Raw genomic sequence first — 15,625 nt, 5'->3', positions numbered from 1 at the left:
AAGCCTATTATTTTATACATACAGCAACATTTGCTGAAAAATGTATTTTACTTAGAGGAAATCAAATAAGTAAATAGTGGGGAAGATATGTAAATCTGCAGAACATAAGAAGGTGCGGAATAAAAAGAACGTGCAGTATTGGAAGTGTGCGGTTGTGTTGGTGCTGACGGAGCCTTTATGAACTGCTAACACTTATTTATTTGATGCCCAGACTAGATGATCTAAGAGTTCTCCAAGGTAGTTAAAAAAGAAAAGAAAAGAAAAGAAAAGAAAAGAAAAGTGAATAGCATGTAGAATTATGCGAATTCACAGTCTGTGTTCTCCAACATCATCAAAGTGATTTTTTTTTTTAAATCTGATGTGGGGGCAGTGGAGCTGGGCTTTTAATAGACAGCCTGTGCGTTTATCCCTATGCCATACACTGCAGGTAAGAGAGGAGTAGAGGCAAATCAATGGCCTAAAACATACACTCACGGATGTATTCCTACATGCCTTCAGCCAACAAGCACTCAGTGTGCACTTGCTGGGCACCTGTTGGTATGCCAGGCACCCAGCATGCAAACATTTACGCTGAGGGACTTCTGGGAGGAAAGGGCTTGGATGGCAGACTTCTCTTCCAGTGTGTTTGAGATGCCATGAGGAGGACAGGCCAGGACAAACGGGGAGGCACAGTGACTGAGTGGCAGGAAACCGTCCTGGGGCTGAATGCTAAAGGACATATAGGCAGGAGCCTGTGGGCAACACCAGCAGGGGACACATGCTACACCATGGAGGACAGGAAAGGACCAAGAGAGCTAAAGGATCTCAGGGCTCCAATGATGACGGTGGGGGGTGGGGGTGGGGGGATCAACAAGACCATGGATGCCCAAAGCCAAATAGGCCCCAAGGCTGCTCTTAAGGACTACACTGGGCTCCAGGCTCATCATGGCTAATGGGTGCCTTTGCTCCCCAGAGATATCATTGTCCAAGAGGAATCAGAATCATACTGGAGAGGGGCAAACAGGAGGTAGAACAGGACTGTTTCAGCTTCCGAATGTATACGGGACCTTCTGGACGGGTGCTACACATCAGTAAGTCCTTCCATGCTCCGTGTGTCTGTGGTATGTGTGTGTCTGGTGTGTGTATGTGGGGGGTGTTGTTTGTGGTGTGTCATGTGTGGTGTGTGTGTGGTATGTGTGTGTGTGCCAGGGGGGGTGCTGTGTGTGGTGGATGTGGGTGTGTGTCTGTGGTATGTGTGTGTGCTGTGTGTGGTGTGTGTATGTGTGTGTGTGCTGTGTGTGGTGTGTGTGTGTGTGTCTGTGGTATGTGTGTGTGGTGTGTGCTGTGTGTGGTGTGTATATGTGTGTGGTGTGTTGTGTATATGTGTGTGGTATGTGTGTGGGGGGGTGTATGTGTGTGTGTTGTGCTATGTGTGGTGTGTATGTGTGTGTGATATGTGTGGGGTATGTGTGTGTGTGTGTGTATGTGGTGTGTGTGTATGTATATGGTATGGTGTATGTATTGTATGTTGTGTGTGTTATGTGTGTGGTGTGTGTACATATGTGTGGTATGTGTGTGGTGTGGTATATTTGTGTATGTGTGATATATGTCTGTGGTGTGTCTGTTTACACTTACATGCTCACATATGAAAGTTAGGGGTTGACATCAGGTGTCTCCCTCCATCATGCTCTACCTCATTATTTGAGACAGCCTCTATTACTTAACCTGTGCTAACCAATTCTGAAAACCTGTCTGGCCAGCAAGCCTCAGTGATCCACTTGTCTGTGCCTCCCTAGTGCTGGGATTATAGGTATCCATCGCACCCAGTTTTAATATTGTTGCTACACATCCAAACTCAGCATGTGTATGCACGCACGGCATGTTTCTGCCCATGGAGCCACACCCCAGCCCCATCATTAAACTTCCATTGTTTATATCTTTTATATGTGTGTGTGCCTCATGTGTGTGGCTGCTGGAGGAGGTCAGAAGAGGGTGTCAGATCTCCTGGAGCTGGAGTTACAGGCAGGCCTGAGATCCCCAATGTGGGGGCTAAGATCTGAACTCCAGTCCTGTGCAAGAGCTGCCCGTGCTTTTCACTGCTGAGCCATCTCTCCAGCATGGTCATCGACCTTTTAAATTCCTCTAATTTGGAGAGCTCGAATTTGCTCCTTCTTGAGTGCTTGGGACACACACAGAAGGCCTGGCTTGGCTCTCTGCAGGCACTCTCTTCATTCCTAATCCCCTCGCAGACGCTGGGGATTCAAAGACAAATGAGACTTCGTTGGATGCAAAGGGTTCTGATGCTATTTTTAGGGAATGCTTTCTGTTCAGAATTCATCCTGCATCAAGGTGGGCAGAGCTGAAAGAAAAGCCTCTCATGGTTGCCTTCTGATGGCCCAGCACGCCCTGCAGTGGATGGGATGGGCGGGCAGATGGGCATCAGACACCAGATCCTGGTTTAGCAGCCGTGAGGCTTCCATTCTCTCTTTGCAAATTGTATTTTCTCTTCCTGTACTTCAGGGATTGTCTGGGAGGGCACTTTTTTTTTTTTTTTAAACAAAGCAAATAAATACACGTTGAAAAGGTGGACAATGCCAGCAGGCCTTGTAGCTTCCTCCTCTGTGATCAGAGAGGGAGCTGAGGAAATATAGGGGCACCAAAGCTTACACCTGAGCCCAGAACCCACAGAGAGTTCTAGACTGGAAGCAACGGGACAGTGCTCTTAAGGAGTGTGAAAGACTTAGTAGGAGGTGTCATCTGCGGATGACCTCACTTGGAGGCCTAGTTGGCTGCTTGGTTCTGGACTTTTGGATAGGGTGACCTGACATTGTCACCACTCAGAAACTGATGGGCAATCACATGGAACTCATCCCCACATAATGGCAATGAGGTAGACAGCGTTCATGATAGGTGTCTGTGCAGGGATATGAAGGATTCATGGGGACGATGACCTGTGAGCACACCATCTATGTAAGAATGAAACATGAGGTCATGGGGGAGAGGTGAAGGCAGAGTGGGGATATAAAGGAAGGAAGGAAGGAAGGAAGGAAGGAAGAAAGGAAGGAAGGAAGGAAGGATGGATAGATTGAGGCCACAGCTCAGTTGGTAAAGTGCTTGTCTTGCCACCATGAAGACATGAGTTTCATCACAGAACCAAAACAACAATGTCATATGTTGTGGCACCTGCTTGTAATTGCAGTATTGGGGAAGCAGTGGCATGTAGACTTCTGGGGTTCCCTGGCCAGCCAGAATAGCATATCAGAAGAGTCCAGGTAAAAATAAGAGACCCTGCCTCAAACAAACAAAATGTACAACTCCTGAGAAGTGACTTCTGAAGTTGACCTCTAGCCTCGATACCTCCCAGCCCTATTCCCAGCATATGTACATGCACCTCTCCAACACACACACACACACACACACACACACACACACACACACACAAACACACATGGGTGAAAAAGAAAAGACCTTGCCATCATACACAGCTGAATGGAGGGCTGTGCTGGCCTCAGGTTGATGGCATGGGGCAGCATGTGGGCAGACATGAGTCAAGTATGGCCGCGTGGAAGTCTGGAGACAGGAGAGGCTTGGTACTCACATCACTTCCAGCCGTGCCGTCCGGGAGTCACTCCCTCCCTCGGATATGATTTCACAGGTGTAGTCACCAATGTCCCCTGACCACGTCTGGCTAATGACAAGCGACCCATCCTTTTCCACCACAATTCTGGAGCTGCTAGACGCTGTGATGACCACGTTGTCCTTTTTCCAAACGTAGCTGTGGGCCAAGCAGAGGGTTGATCACAAAATACATAGGAGCAGATCCGCACCCCTTCCCTGATAGCAAGGTGCAAGCAGTTGGTGTATTAGACAGCAGAGTAAACATGACCATGTTAAACTTTTTTTAAAAAAAGAAATCATTTGTGGCTAGAGAGATGGCTCAGTGGTTAAAAGTGTGCCCTGCCCTTCCAGACAACCCAAGTTTGGTTCCCAGCACCCAAGTCAGGTGACTCATGACCTAGAATTCCAGCTATGACCATCTGACACCTTCTTCTGACCTCCATGGACAACAGCACACATGCAGCATACATTCACACAGATACACACACAGTAAGAGATAAATAAAAATAAATCATTTAAAAAGGAGAGTTTTATGGCAATATCTCAGATAACCTATAAAAGCTGGTGGGTGCTTTGGTGACTAAAGCCGGGCAGTGGTGGTGGTGGTGGTGGGGGGGTTGTTTAGTTGGTGTCTGCCTGTCATTCAAAAAGACCTGAGTTTAATTCCCACAATCCACATGGAAGGTCTGGGGTGATACCACACACTAGTAGCCTCAACACTAGGGAGGCAACACCAGGTAGATCCCAGGGGCTTGCTGGTCCCCAGGTTAGCCTAACCAATGAGATCCTGGCTAAGTGGAGGACCCTGTCTCAAAACAAGGTAGAGGACTGGGATAATGGCTCAAGGTCTAAAGTGCTTTCTGCACAAGCATTAAGACTGGAATTCAGCTCTCTAGCACCTACATAAAAGCGGAGTGGGTATGGTAGCCCGCCTGCACGCCTGTAATCCAGGCACTCAGAGGGAAAGAAGGGATCCTCAGGACAAGCTGGCTGGTAGACTAGCTGAATTTGGATTTAGCAAGAGACCTTGCCTCTGGAAATGAAGTGGAGATCCATCAAAGGCATTCATATAATCTCTGATCTCCCCATGCATGTGCAAGTAGGTATACATGTACTTTCACATGTATATGCCTATATACATGGGAACACACTCGTGCGCACGCGAGCACACACACACACACACACACACACACACACACACACACACATTCATGTATATAAGTGCACCATAAATGTACTACCCCCAACACACACACACACATAGAACAAACAAAATCCTCAAATAGGACAATGAAGACAACTGTGGATATCTATCTGAGCATGTGTCTGGGAGACAGGGCCTCTGTGGGTCAGACCTGTCACTTACTGCCTAGCTCTCCTGTTTCAGTCCTGCTTAGGACCTCGCAGAGAGGGACTCCCTCTTCCTAGGCAAAGCTCAATGCATCTCTAACTGCTAAAGGCCCACCACACTAGCAGGCTGTCTCTGACTCTACCTTTCTTCCTCAGTTAATCTTTAGGGCCATTTTGGCACATTTTTCTTTTCCAGTTATAGACTCAATTAAGAGCCTGTCCAGTACTAAATGTCCCTGGGTGAGGCCCTACCGATGGCTGAATTGATGAAAGTTCTGGTTTTATTTATTAGAAGAATCTGATTACATTTTCAAAATGTGCCAGCCCCTGCTGCCCTGTGTATTCACAGCATAGATTTTCATGAATTGGTCACGGGAGGTCACCTTGCAACACAAGAGACAACAGGAAATAGTCCATTTGAAGAGAAAAGATAATTGCCCTAATAACCTGGGTCCATCCATAGTGGGGACAGTTCAAGTCCTTCACAGAAAGGGGGTATCTTCCACTGACCTCGGGACGTGCTGCAAAGGGACCATCCCAGTGGAACCTCTGAGCTCTTGGAGCAGTTTTAAAAGCCATGTCCTCCTGCCTTTACAATGACTGGAGTTTTCTTTAAGTGTGAAGGAGATCTCTGGGCAGGTCCCCCAGGGTTCCCTCTCTCTGGGCAGGCCCCAGGGTTCCCTCTCTCTGGGCAGGCCCCCCAGGGTTCCCGCAGTCAAACATTATGCTTCCTATCTGTCCCTTTGGCTTTTGCATTTGCTGGAAGACAGCTGCATTCCAGTCCTGGAGACTCTGGAGGGTCAGGTGGGGAGGGAGAAATGGATGGTTTGCAAATACTTGCACTGAAAGGGCAGAGGAGGGTCAAATGTCCAAACCCAGTCCTCAGTGTGTGCTTTAAGAGCCATGCCCTCTGTTCAGTGTGGACTCCAATTCCATCCTTGTGGCTAAGTGCAGCCTTTTAGAACTAAGGTGCGGTGACAATGCTATGGGATCTCTTCCGTCTCCCTCTCCCTCTCCCTCTCCCTCTCCCTCTCCCTCTCCCTCTCCCTCTCCCTCTCCCTGTCTGTTCCCTCCCTCCCCCTCCCCTCCTCCCCTCTCCATCTCCCCCTTCCTCCCTGCCCACCTGATTTATTTCCAGGGTTGAGTCTGAAAAGTTACAACTCTCCTGCTTCTTGAGACAGATCTCACTGCTGAGGGCCACCTGTCTGCAGCCAGGCCTTGCTTATCCAAAGTGGCCTGGTTTTGAACTTTTTTTTTGGCTTTGAGACAGGGTCTTGTTGTATAGGCCTCAATGCCCTAGAACTTGCTATGTAGACCAGGCTGGCTTCCAGCTCACAGATATTTCACTACCTCTCCAGTGCTGAGATTAAAGGCATGTGCCCCCATGTCCACCTTGTCCTTGTTTTTGTTTTGAGACAATGATTCTTGTCGTGAATTATATGTGTCTAAGGATAGCTTTCCTTTGCTGACCCTCCCGTTTCCACCTCTGGTGTGCTAGGATTATAGGCACATATCCCAATGCCCAGTGTATGCAGTTTGGGGGATGGAACCCAGGGCTTCACACTCTATAACTGAGCCACACACCCAGCCCAAGTGTCACAGTCATCGTGAGCAGCTTCTAGTCTGCGTGATGTCCCACTTGGCATTTGGAGAATCTCCAAGTTCCTGGCTCGCTCCTCTGCCTACGTTTCCCTTTTACTGCCTTGGATACCTGCATGCCTTTCTTCTCCCACTATACAGAAAAACTGTCCTTGCAGGATAGAAAACTCCCCCTGAGCACTGCAGAGCCTCCATGTCAACACCACTGAAATCCTATTCCATCCCTCTGGATTTTTGTCTCATTAAGTATCAGACCCTGACAAGTGCGTTTTACAGACAGTGTATTAACCTTGGCAGGAAAATCACAAAAAGCTGTATTGAAGCCACGGAGTGGAGCATAGCCCACTGTAAATAATACATAAGTCTGGAATGGAAGACGGATTCCTGTGATTAATGATGGAGCTCGCCACTGAGAGATGGCATCATCAGAGGTCTGCTGCTAAAATCAAAGACACCCCCCCCCCGACCACCACCACCAAACTCTCACTTCTCATCTCCACTTTCCCTCTATTAACCCAAGGAATCTTAACCAGTCCTAATGAACAAGAGCAGTGTGAGCAACCGGAGAGAGGTCCGAGGGTCGTGGGTAGCTCCGCAGCACAGGGTGGCCGTCGTCCCCTTAATCACCACGCGGTCTTCTGGAGGGTGAACGATGGACGTTCGATCTGAAACAACACAAGTCACAGTTGGATGAAGTCAGCAGCGTGTGAGCCTGTGCCCTCGGGGATAATGAATTGGTCATCTGACATCAAAGCCTCCAAATTCTCTCTCATCTTGGCAAAAATGGGTGTAAATGGAAGCGCTCAGTGATGTTCAGAGAATGGAAAAACAAGCCTTTCTGTGTGGCAGCAGAGTTAGTTGATATACCCACTCCTAAGTCATCCCTGATCTCTGAGCTCCCCAGAACAGAGAGACAAAGACTGTGTGTACACATTTAGAGTCTGGACTCTTTGGAGTGCTTTATCTCTGTGTCTTTTGTGGATGTGTGAGGATCCTTGTGTTGCCGATAGGGTCTCTCACTGGCCTGGAAGTCACTAAGTAGGGTAGACTTGCTGGCCAGTGAGCTCCTAGTATCTGCCTGCCTCCGACTCCATGATCATAGGATAATAGGCAAGGGCCATTGCTCCCAGTTCTTCTATGTGGGTTCGAAGGATCGACCTCAGACCCTCAAGCTTTGCAGGCTAAGCACTGCGCTGTCTGAGCTGTCTCTTTAGCCTGAAGTCTGGATCCTCAAAGCAGAGTAGAAATGGAGGTTGAGGCAGGAGGATCACAAATTCAAGGCCAGCTTGGGCTATGGAGTGAGTTCATGTCCTGCAAATTACAGGCTAAGTTTAAGAGCAGCCTAGGAAACATTATGAGACCCTATTTCAAAACAAAAGGTAAAAAGAGGGCTGGGGATGTGGCTCAATGGTGGAAGCCCTAGGTTTAACCCCCGGTGTTGTAAATGAACACATAAGTAAAAAAAAAATAGTGTATAAACAAAATCTATATTCTTTGCTAAGATAATTATCGTGTTAACATTTTCTAGTGTTCACATAGCACCCCGGGACTTTGGAAGTCGCTTTTATTTGTGCTGATTGATTTAATCACAAGAGCAAACCTGTGGGGTTTGCCCAGGACCACACTGCTGGTGAGAGACAGGGTCTATTGGCTGTCCCACAGCTGAGGACCCCAGAACCCACAGTCAGCCACACAGAAGCCAGGGGACCCCACTCTAGGACCACACACAGAACTAAAACTTGTGAGTTCCAGGGCTTCCCTTGAAGCCCAGCATAGTGACCTGCCAGCTGTGTCTCAGGAAAAGTTCCTGAGTCTTTGCCTACGAGAGGCCATGTGATGATTACAGACAGCTAGACTGAGAAACCTGGGTAAGTCTACTGGGCACTGAGCTGACTTAGTGTCACATAGCACGGCCCTAACTTTGATCCTCGACAGATCCACAGAAGTTTCTGGAATATGATCTGTGGAGAGTCAAGCCTCATTATCTCCTTCTCCACAAGCTTCTGGCTGCGAAGCGACGTTCCCCATGCACGTTCCTCTGCTTGACTCCAACCTCCAAACGTAACAAAACATACTCCGTTTTAGTATTTTGTCAATATTGCAGGAATTTAAATAAGTTTAAAAATAAAACCTCTGATGTTTCAAGAATACCCAATAAAATATTTTTAAAGGGTTATTTGGGGCTGGAGGGATGGCTCAGTAGTTAAGCATGCATATTGCTCTTGCAGAGAACTGAGTTCAGCTCCCAGCACCCATTTGAGCTGTCTGTAATTCCAGCTTCAGAGAACTGAAAACCCTCTTCCAGCTTCTGTGGACACCCATATTCATGTACATATTGGCTTTGCCCTCCCTGCCCCCAGGAATACATATAATTGAAAAAAATTTAAAAACTCCATTAAAAGGGTCATTTATCAAAATGTACAGTGATGGTATGAGAGACTATGCCATATATGAATGAAAGTGTTGTGCACATGTGTGTGTGTGGTCATGTGTGTGCATACATGTGTGTAAATGTGTATGCACATACATGTGTGTACATGTACTTCTGTGTGTGTATGTGTGGTCATGTGTGTGTATGTGTGGTCATGTGTGTACGTGTATGTGTACATGTGTGTGTTTTAGAACCGACTACATCTTCACATATTATTTGAGTGAATTTGAACTTTCTCTTTCACCAGAGACCCTTACAGAGATTGTCAGTGTGTGCTGGCTTCTTCTGTTGGAAAAATGAGCTGTTAGTAAAGTGGGTAGGAGTAACAAGAGGAAAGAGCACTTACACACTAGAGGTAGGGAACATTTGGTGTTCAGATCGTCATGTTACAAAAAGCAATTCTCTCTGTACTTCAAGAACCAGTGACCTACCACTGAGGCTGGTAAAAGCTGGAGGAACAAAGGACATTCCCACTGTTTGTTTCTACTATACAAGAAACATCCCTGTCTAATGTAGCTACAAATCAGATGGTATAGAACAAATACTTTCTCTTGTGTGTGCACACATGTTCCTGTGTGTTTGTGTGCATGTACACATGTATGTTTGCGTGTGGAGGCCATTTTATTTCACAAGACAGAGTCTCTTCCTGTACCTAGAGATGTACCCAGAGATGTGTACAATGAGACAGGCTGCCCAGTAAGACAGCATCCTCCTGTCTGTGTTGCTATGGCACTGGGGTTACAAGTGTGTTCCTGATTTTATGTGGGTGCTGGGGACCAAACTCATAATTGCAGACAAAGTATCTTATTGATGGAGCAATCTCCTTAGACTTCTAATACTTTCTTTAGGATATCAATGATTAACTCAATTTTCTTATAAAATTAATCAAAACATTACTTTAGCTATTCCAGCCAACCGGGTATAATAAGTCTACTGATTTTAAAAAGTCGATCTGTTACAGCTCTTGAAATAGCCCCAGTGAATCTCTGGATGCGTCTCCTAATTATTCTTTCAGAAACAGAAAATTTAATTACTCAACAGATTTCTATAAATTAGTTGTAAAAATAATCACTTTCTTTGGATTAAGTGAGAAAAATCTAAGGGGGTATTGATATCCCTGGGATACAGATCATGCAGAGACAAGAGCGGAGTTCACAGTAGGTTCTCAGAGAATGGTCCTTACTCCACACGGTGAGCATGGCGGAGGCGTTCACAGAAGCCTCCGTGTTGGCTGCATAGCAGGTGTAGTTGCCAGCATCCTGGATGAAGACGGGGGCTATTCTCAGCCCCCCAGATTCCAGCAGCATGAACCTAGGAATCCGGACAGAGCCACTGGCCAGAATGTGGTTCCCTGAAGAGCAGAAGAGAGGAGCATTAGAGGCGCAGCCTCTGGCAGGGAAGGTGAGGGAGGATGGCAGCAGGCAGGAGAATACTCCTTGTAAAAGGAGCATCCTGGGTGCACAATGGCTGAAGCGGGTTTCCCACCATCACTGAGGGGATTGTGAATACCAGGAGCATGCTAGCTGCCTGGCACTATGAGAGTCTGTTAAACAGATTAGGATCTGTGTATGGAATCCTTGCCTTTGGGTGTTTGCTTCTGTTTACCTCACATCCAGGGCTTAATATCTTCAGGACCCCAGCAGACAGAGGCCCTCATGGAGGGCTTATGTATAGGACAGTTATATTTACACAGTTATTACTACCTTTTAACTCCCACTGACCTTGCTGATTTAAAAAAAAAAACTGTATGTGTACAGCAGTGGTTCTTAGCTTTCCTAATGCTGTGACGCTTTAATATAGTTCATTGTGTTGGGAAGACCCTCAACTATAAAATCACTTTTGTTGCTACTTCCTAACTGTAATTTTGTTACTGTTGTAAATCCTAATGTAGAGACCCGTGTTTCCTGTTGGCTGTAAACCCCTATAAAAGGATCATTTAATTACCCAAAGGGCTCTTGACCCACAGGTTGAGAACCACTAGTGTATGGGTTACATGTGAATATTTGTGTGTGTGTAGATGCACATGTGCATATGCACAGGTTCACATGTAAATGGTGTGCATATATGTAGAGGCTGTCTTTTTTTCTTTTTCTTTTTCTTTTTTTTTTTTTTCCTTTTCTTTTTTTTTTGAGACAAGGTTTACAGCTAAGAACTGAAGCTCACGCACTGGGCACGGCTGTCTGGCCAACAAGCCTCCAGGATCTCCTGTCTCTGCCTCTCTTGTTCCAGGATGACAGGTACAGAGCTTTGCACAGGTACACCTGGTACACAGGGCTAGGGACCCCAGTCCCCAAGTTTTCTGGAAGCCTGGGCTCACTTGTCTCACTCACACTGCACCCTGGCATCTAGTTCCTGTCAGAGGTATTCAATAGATGTTACTTAATCTTCCCTGAGTGACTGAGAAGGGAAAACAAATCAGCCAACATTCCAGTGTTTTCCACAGCAGCCATGGCCACTGCAGAGCCACCTGCCTCTCTTCCATGTGATGGCGGGTTTGGGAGCTCCGGACACCTCACACCTCAGGACAGCCGTCATCCCGTCAGTAACCGTGGTGTCCACTGGACGCTGGGTGAAGGCAGGAGCAATATCTGTGGGAGGAGGGGAGAGGTAACAGTGAGCTGTGGCATCAGCTCTGAGAAGCCTGCCTGGAGTCACACAGAACATGCAGGACCAATCAGAGGGAAGGCTACTATGTCAAAACCATTAGTCATTCTGGAGTGGCTCCAACCCAGTGTTATTGATATCCCAGGAATCACCTGTTATTGTTTAGTGTCTATAGGGAAGTGGAAGCCCTGTGTGAAGTTCCGGGGGCCCAGAAAGCACGTTTATCTACAGAAACTGTCTTTGTCCTTTAGGTAACAAACTGTGCCAACTACAGGATGACACATCTACACTTCCCGGGAGCATTCTGAGAGCTGAAATACATGGTTAAGAACTCCTGTTCCATGCTGTGGCTTCTTTTTATTCGTGGGGACAGGTAGGCAGTGTGAGGGCTGCTCAGTCCTGTATAAAAGGAATACGGCAGGGGCATGCTGGGATAAAATGCAGCCTGTGTACCAGTGTTTGCCAGACTAAGCACTCTTTTCTACAAGATAGGAGAAGTTGTTGTTGTTGTTGGTGGTGGTGGTGATCCAGCTATCCTCGATACACTCCCATACCCTTCTGCACAGGCATGCATTCTGCGCTTTGTAGCTGTGACATAGACCATGTTTCTTAAAGTCTACAACATCTATTACCAGACCCTTCAAAGAAAACAAACACACACACACACACACACATACACACACACACAACCCCAAACTATCTGGTCATCTCTGCCTCAGAACACCCTGGCCATAGCTGGAAGGTAGGTTTTAAATAATTCTAATGGATGCAAATTCAGTTTCTGGCATCAAAACCCAATATTATTTCTACTGCTCAGAGCAAGATTGGTTCCCAGTGCTCTGGTGTGGAGGACAAATGTAACTCCTAGCAAGGGGGTCAAGGACAGTGACCTCCCAGTTTACCAAGATACACACATGCATTTTAGGAACTTGGCCATCTCTTAATACACTACAGAAAATCACCAGTCCCATTCTGCACGCACACACACATGCACACATGCACGCATGCACACATGCACAGCCACACTCCCCAGTGGTGCTCACATCTGCAATATCAGCACTTTGCCACTAAAAGGGCAAACTTGAAAGGTGCAATTCTGTAACTGCTAAATTCCATTTCATTTCAGAAGAACAATGTTACAGCTGCGGGAGATTAGAAAGAAAACCCGCAGATACAGTGAGAACCTGTACTTTTATTTTATTTTTTCAAAGACAGGGTGCCATGGTATTTCTGCTAATGGGATAATAAAAGAAGCCCACAAAAGAACTATAATTGTTCAATAAAACTAAAGTAGAGAATGAAATTTTTTTAATGGAGAAAAAAAAAAGATCAAAAGGAAAAGATTAGTAGTACACTATATACCCAATAGTCTTTCTGATTCTGTCCAGAGGGGGGAGAAAATGGAAATATTTTTCTTCTTGTCTGAAATAGTAGTTTTTTTTTTTTTTTTTTTTTTCTTTTGGACAACTCAGCCTCAAAGAGCAAAGCTTGAAGGCCATGACTCTCCTTATCTCACCGCTCATCCATCACAGGGCCCTGTCCTTTCACCTCAGGAGCTGACAGGATGTTACTACCACCCTGTGTCTGAGCAGAGGAGGCAGCTCTGTCTGACCTGAAGGCTGGCCATACTGCTACTTACTGGTCACATCCAGGTAGGTGTGAGTCTGGACCTCTCCTCCTTCGTTACTGGCAAAGCACTGGAAGATTCCAGAGTCTTCTGGACTCAACTTCTGAATGTGGAGGCCTCCGCTGGGGAGAACTTTATACCTAGGGTTCTGGAGTTTGCTGAGGGGAACAGCATCTTTGTACCACTGGAGAGTGGGAAGAGGAACCCCTGGATAGGAACAGAGAGGAACATTGCACTCCAGGAGGTTTCTGTAGGCGGGGAAAGACTAAGTGTCTTCTGAAGCAATCTTCTCGGACCACATCCCATCTACTGGGGACACGCCCCTCATCTTACATGAAGAAACCCACACTGAGAGGTCTGAAGAGGAAGAAGGAATAAGCAAGGGCCGGGGGATCCTCCCCACTCTCACCTTATGGCCCTAGGTTTCTACCCACTTAGAAAGATTTCAACTGTAACTGCCCTTGAATTTAGGACAGGATTGATGTCTATGATTCTGTCCCTGCTTGGAATGCTGGTCCAGGGTCATTGGGAGCTTCTAGATTGAGTGGACCCAAGTGGGAAGAATTGGCACCGTTGCTGGGGCTGGGGCTGGGGCTGGGGCTGGGGCTGGGGCTGGGGCTGGGGCTGGGGCTGGGGCTGGGGCTGGGGCTGGGGCTGGGGTTCTTAACTGAACACAAATGAGGAAGTGAGCTGAGTACCAGTATTCACCTCTCTCTACTTCCTTACTGTGGCTACAATGCGACCATCAGTTCCTGATGAGCAGAGTACCAGCATTCACCCCTCTCTCTCTACTTCCTGACTGTAGATACAATGTGACCATCAGTTCCTGATGCTCCACATCCCTGTGGTGATGGACTGACCTCTCAGCCTATTAGATACTTAGTCACAGCAATGAAACAAATTGCTAATATAACTTCAGAGGCAGTGAAGATTGGGCAGGTTTGTATATAAAACTCTCACCAGGCACTTAGCACGGGCTCTGTGGATACTGTGGGTACTTATTACTACAGTCAATAACAAAGCTGAGGCCACTTCAAACACGGCCTCATCCAATGAGCTGATGGCTATCAATGGCCTTAAGGAAAGTCTATACTGTGGGGAGAGTGATTTGCAAGCCTTAGGGACACCCTGATTAAAGGAGGTGAGGGACATGTGAGGTGTCAGCTTGTGGACCCTGAATAACTTGCTTTGTCCCTCAGATCCTTATGATGACAGGAAGTAGGGGGTGCAAGAGGCCCTGTACCTGTCCCCCAAGAGCTGAGTAAGCTGAAAACATGGCAGGATACTAGACTAGAGGACTAGAGGACTAGACAAGCTCAGAACCCAGGTCCCTGCCTAGTATCCCCTTCCTTGTGTGGTGGTATCTCCGTGAGAAACAAGACCTGGCTTCCAATGTGGACATTAAGACAGGCTTTCATAACCTCGGGGGTATACGGAGGGAACTGCCTGCAGCCTAAGTAGCACATGTGGACTTTTGAAGCCTTTCTTTGCCATGGCAGCAGTCAGTTCACATAGTCCAGGGCTGGTGGACCACAGCAGTTCAGTGCCTGGGGCAACCCAGTCTGGTAGGGAACATATAGGCCCTCCACTCAAACCTGTGCACAGCTAGGGGAAGACAGCTTCCTGGGGAATATCTCTGCCCTTCCCCAAGTCCAAGAAGACCACACCCATCCAGAAAGTGAGAACTAGGTGTGCAAGAGGCTCCACAGAGAACCAGCCCAAACCCATATGACATAACAAACTCCAGAAATGCAGCGGACATGGGAACCCAAAAAGATACAAAGAGTTAGTTCTAGAGTTTAGCTGCCTTTGTTCCTCAGTTTCCTTAGATAAAAATGAATTTTTTTTGGTTGGTTCTGAGACAAATCTTGCTGCACAGCCAGGCTGGCCTTCTTGCTTCTGCCTCCTAAGTGCTGGGATTACAGGCGCATGCCTCCAGGTCTGGCATTATAAAATGGATTAAAGTTTTAAAGAGCACATTTTGCCAGGATTCTCTAAGGCTTACGCAGACCCCTGACTCGATGTCAGCGTACGTGGGTGTAGAAGGCCCATTTGAATGAATAGAGCTAATGTCGGGAGCATTTCCAGATGATGTGTTCTCGGGCAGTCCTTTCCCTTAATTACGTTTCCTGTCACCTCTCATTAAATCAGGACAACTTTTTAAAACCCATTTCAAGGTAAAAGCATATGCAATTCATGTAAAACCTCATAATGGCGATTACATGATGTAGCTCTCACGGGGTGCCCCTCCACCCCCACCTCCCATGCGGTTTGTCTCCTCGCCAGAGTTAAGGGAAAGCTGTAAATCACATGATGGCAGAGCACTGTGCGGAAGACCTGTTCAATACACATTTACAAGTCTATGCTTAACAGTTTACCCTGCAGGGATTATACGAAGAAGAGAGCCTTCTCCTGTC

The 15,625-nt window shown here is 47.0% G+C and overlaps 1 protein-coding gene across 2 annotated transcripts in view; it reads right to left on the bottom strand.

The window, feature by feature from the left end:
- Positions 1 to 15,625, bottom strand: part of Sdk1 (sidekick cell adhesion molecule 1) — a 974,090-nt gene that overhangs the window by 249,168 nt on the left and 709,297 nt on the right. The window contains exons 9-13 of one of the 2 annotated variants that reach the window (NM_177879.5): positions 13,221 to 13,415; positions 11,449 to 11,565; positions 10,161 to 10,328; positions 7,109 to 7,211; positions 3,578 to 3,754 (exon numbers count right to left, since the gene is read on the bottom strand). In NM_177879.5, coding sequence (NP_808547.3) covers positions 3,578 to 3,754; positions 7,109 to 7,211; positions 10,161 to 10,328; positions 11,449 to 11,565; positions 13,221 to 13,415 — 760 coding nt within the window. The remainder of the gene's footprint in view (positions 1 to 3,577; positions 3,755 to 7,108; positions 7,212 to 10,160; positions 10,329 to 11,448; positions 11,566 to 13,220; positions 13,416 to 15,625) is intronic. The other variant, XM_006504712.1, reaches the window with a different exon arrangement.

Source organism: Mus musculus, chromosome 5 (assembly GCF_000001635.26).
Source record: "Mus musculus strain C57BL/6J chromosome 5, GRCm38.p6 C57BL/6J".
Classification (NCBI taxonomy): Eukaryota; Metazoa; Chordata; class Mammalia; order Rodentia; family Muridae; genus Mus; species Mus musculus.
Note: the sequence above shows the minus strand (reverse complement) of the source record. Positions and strands in the feature narration are given on the sequence as shown.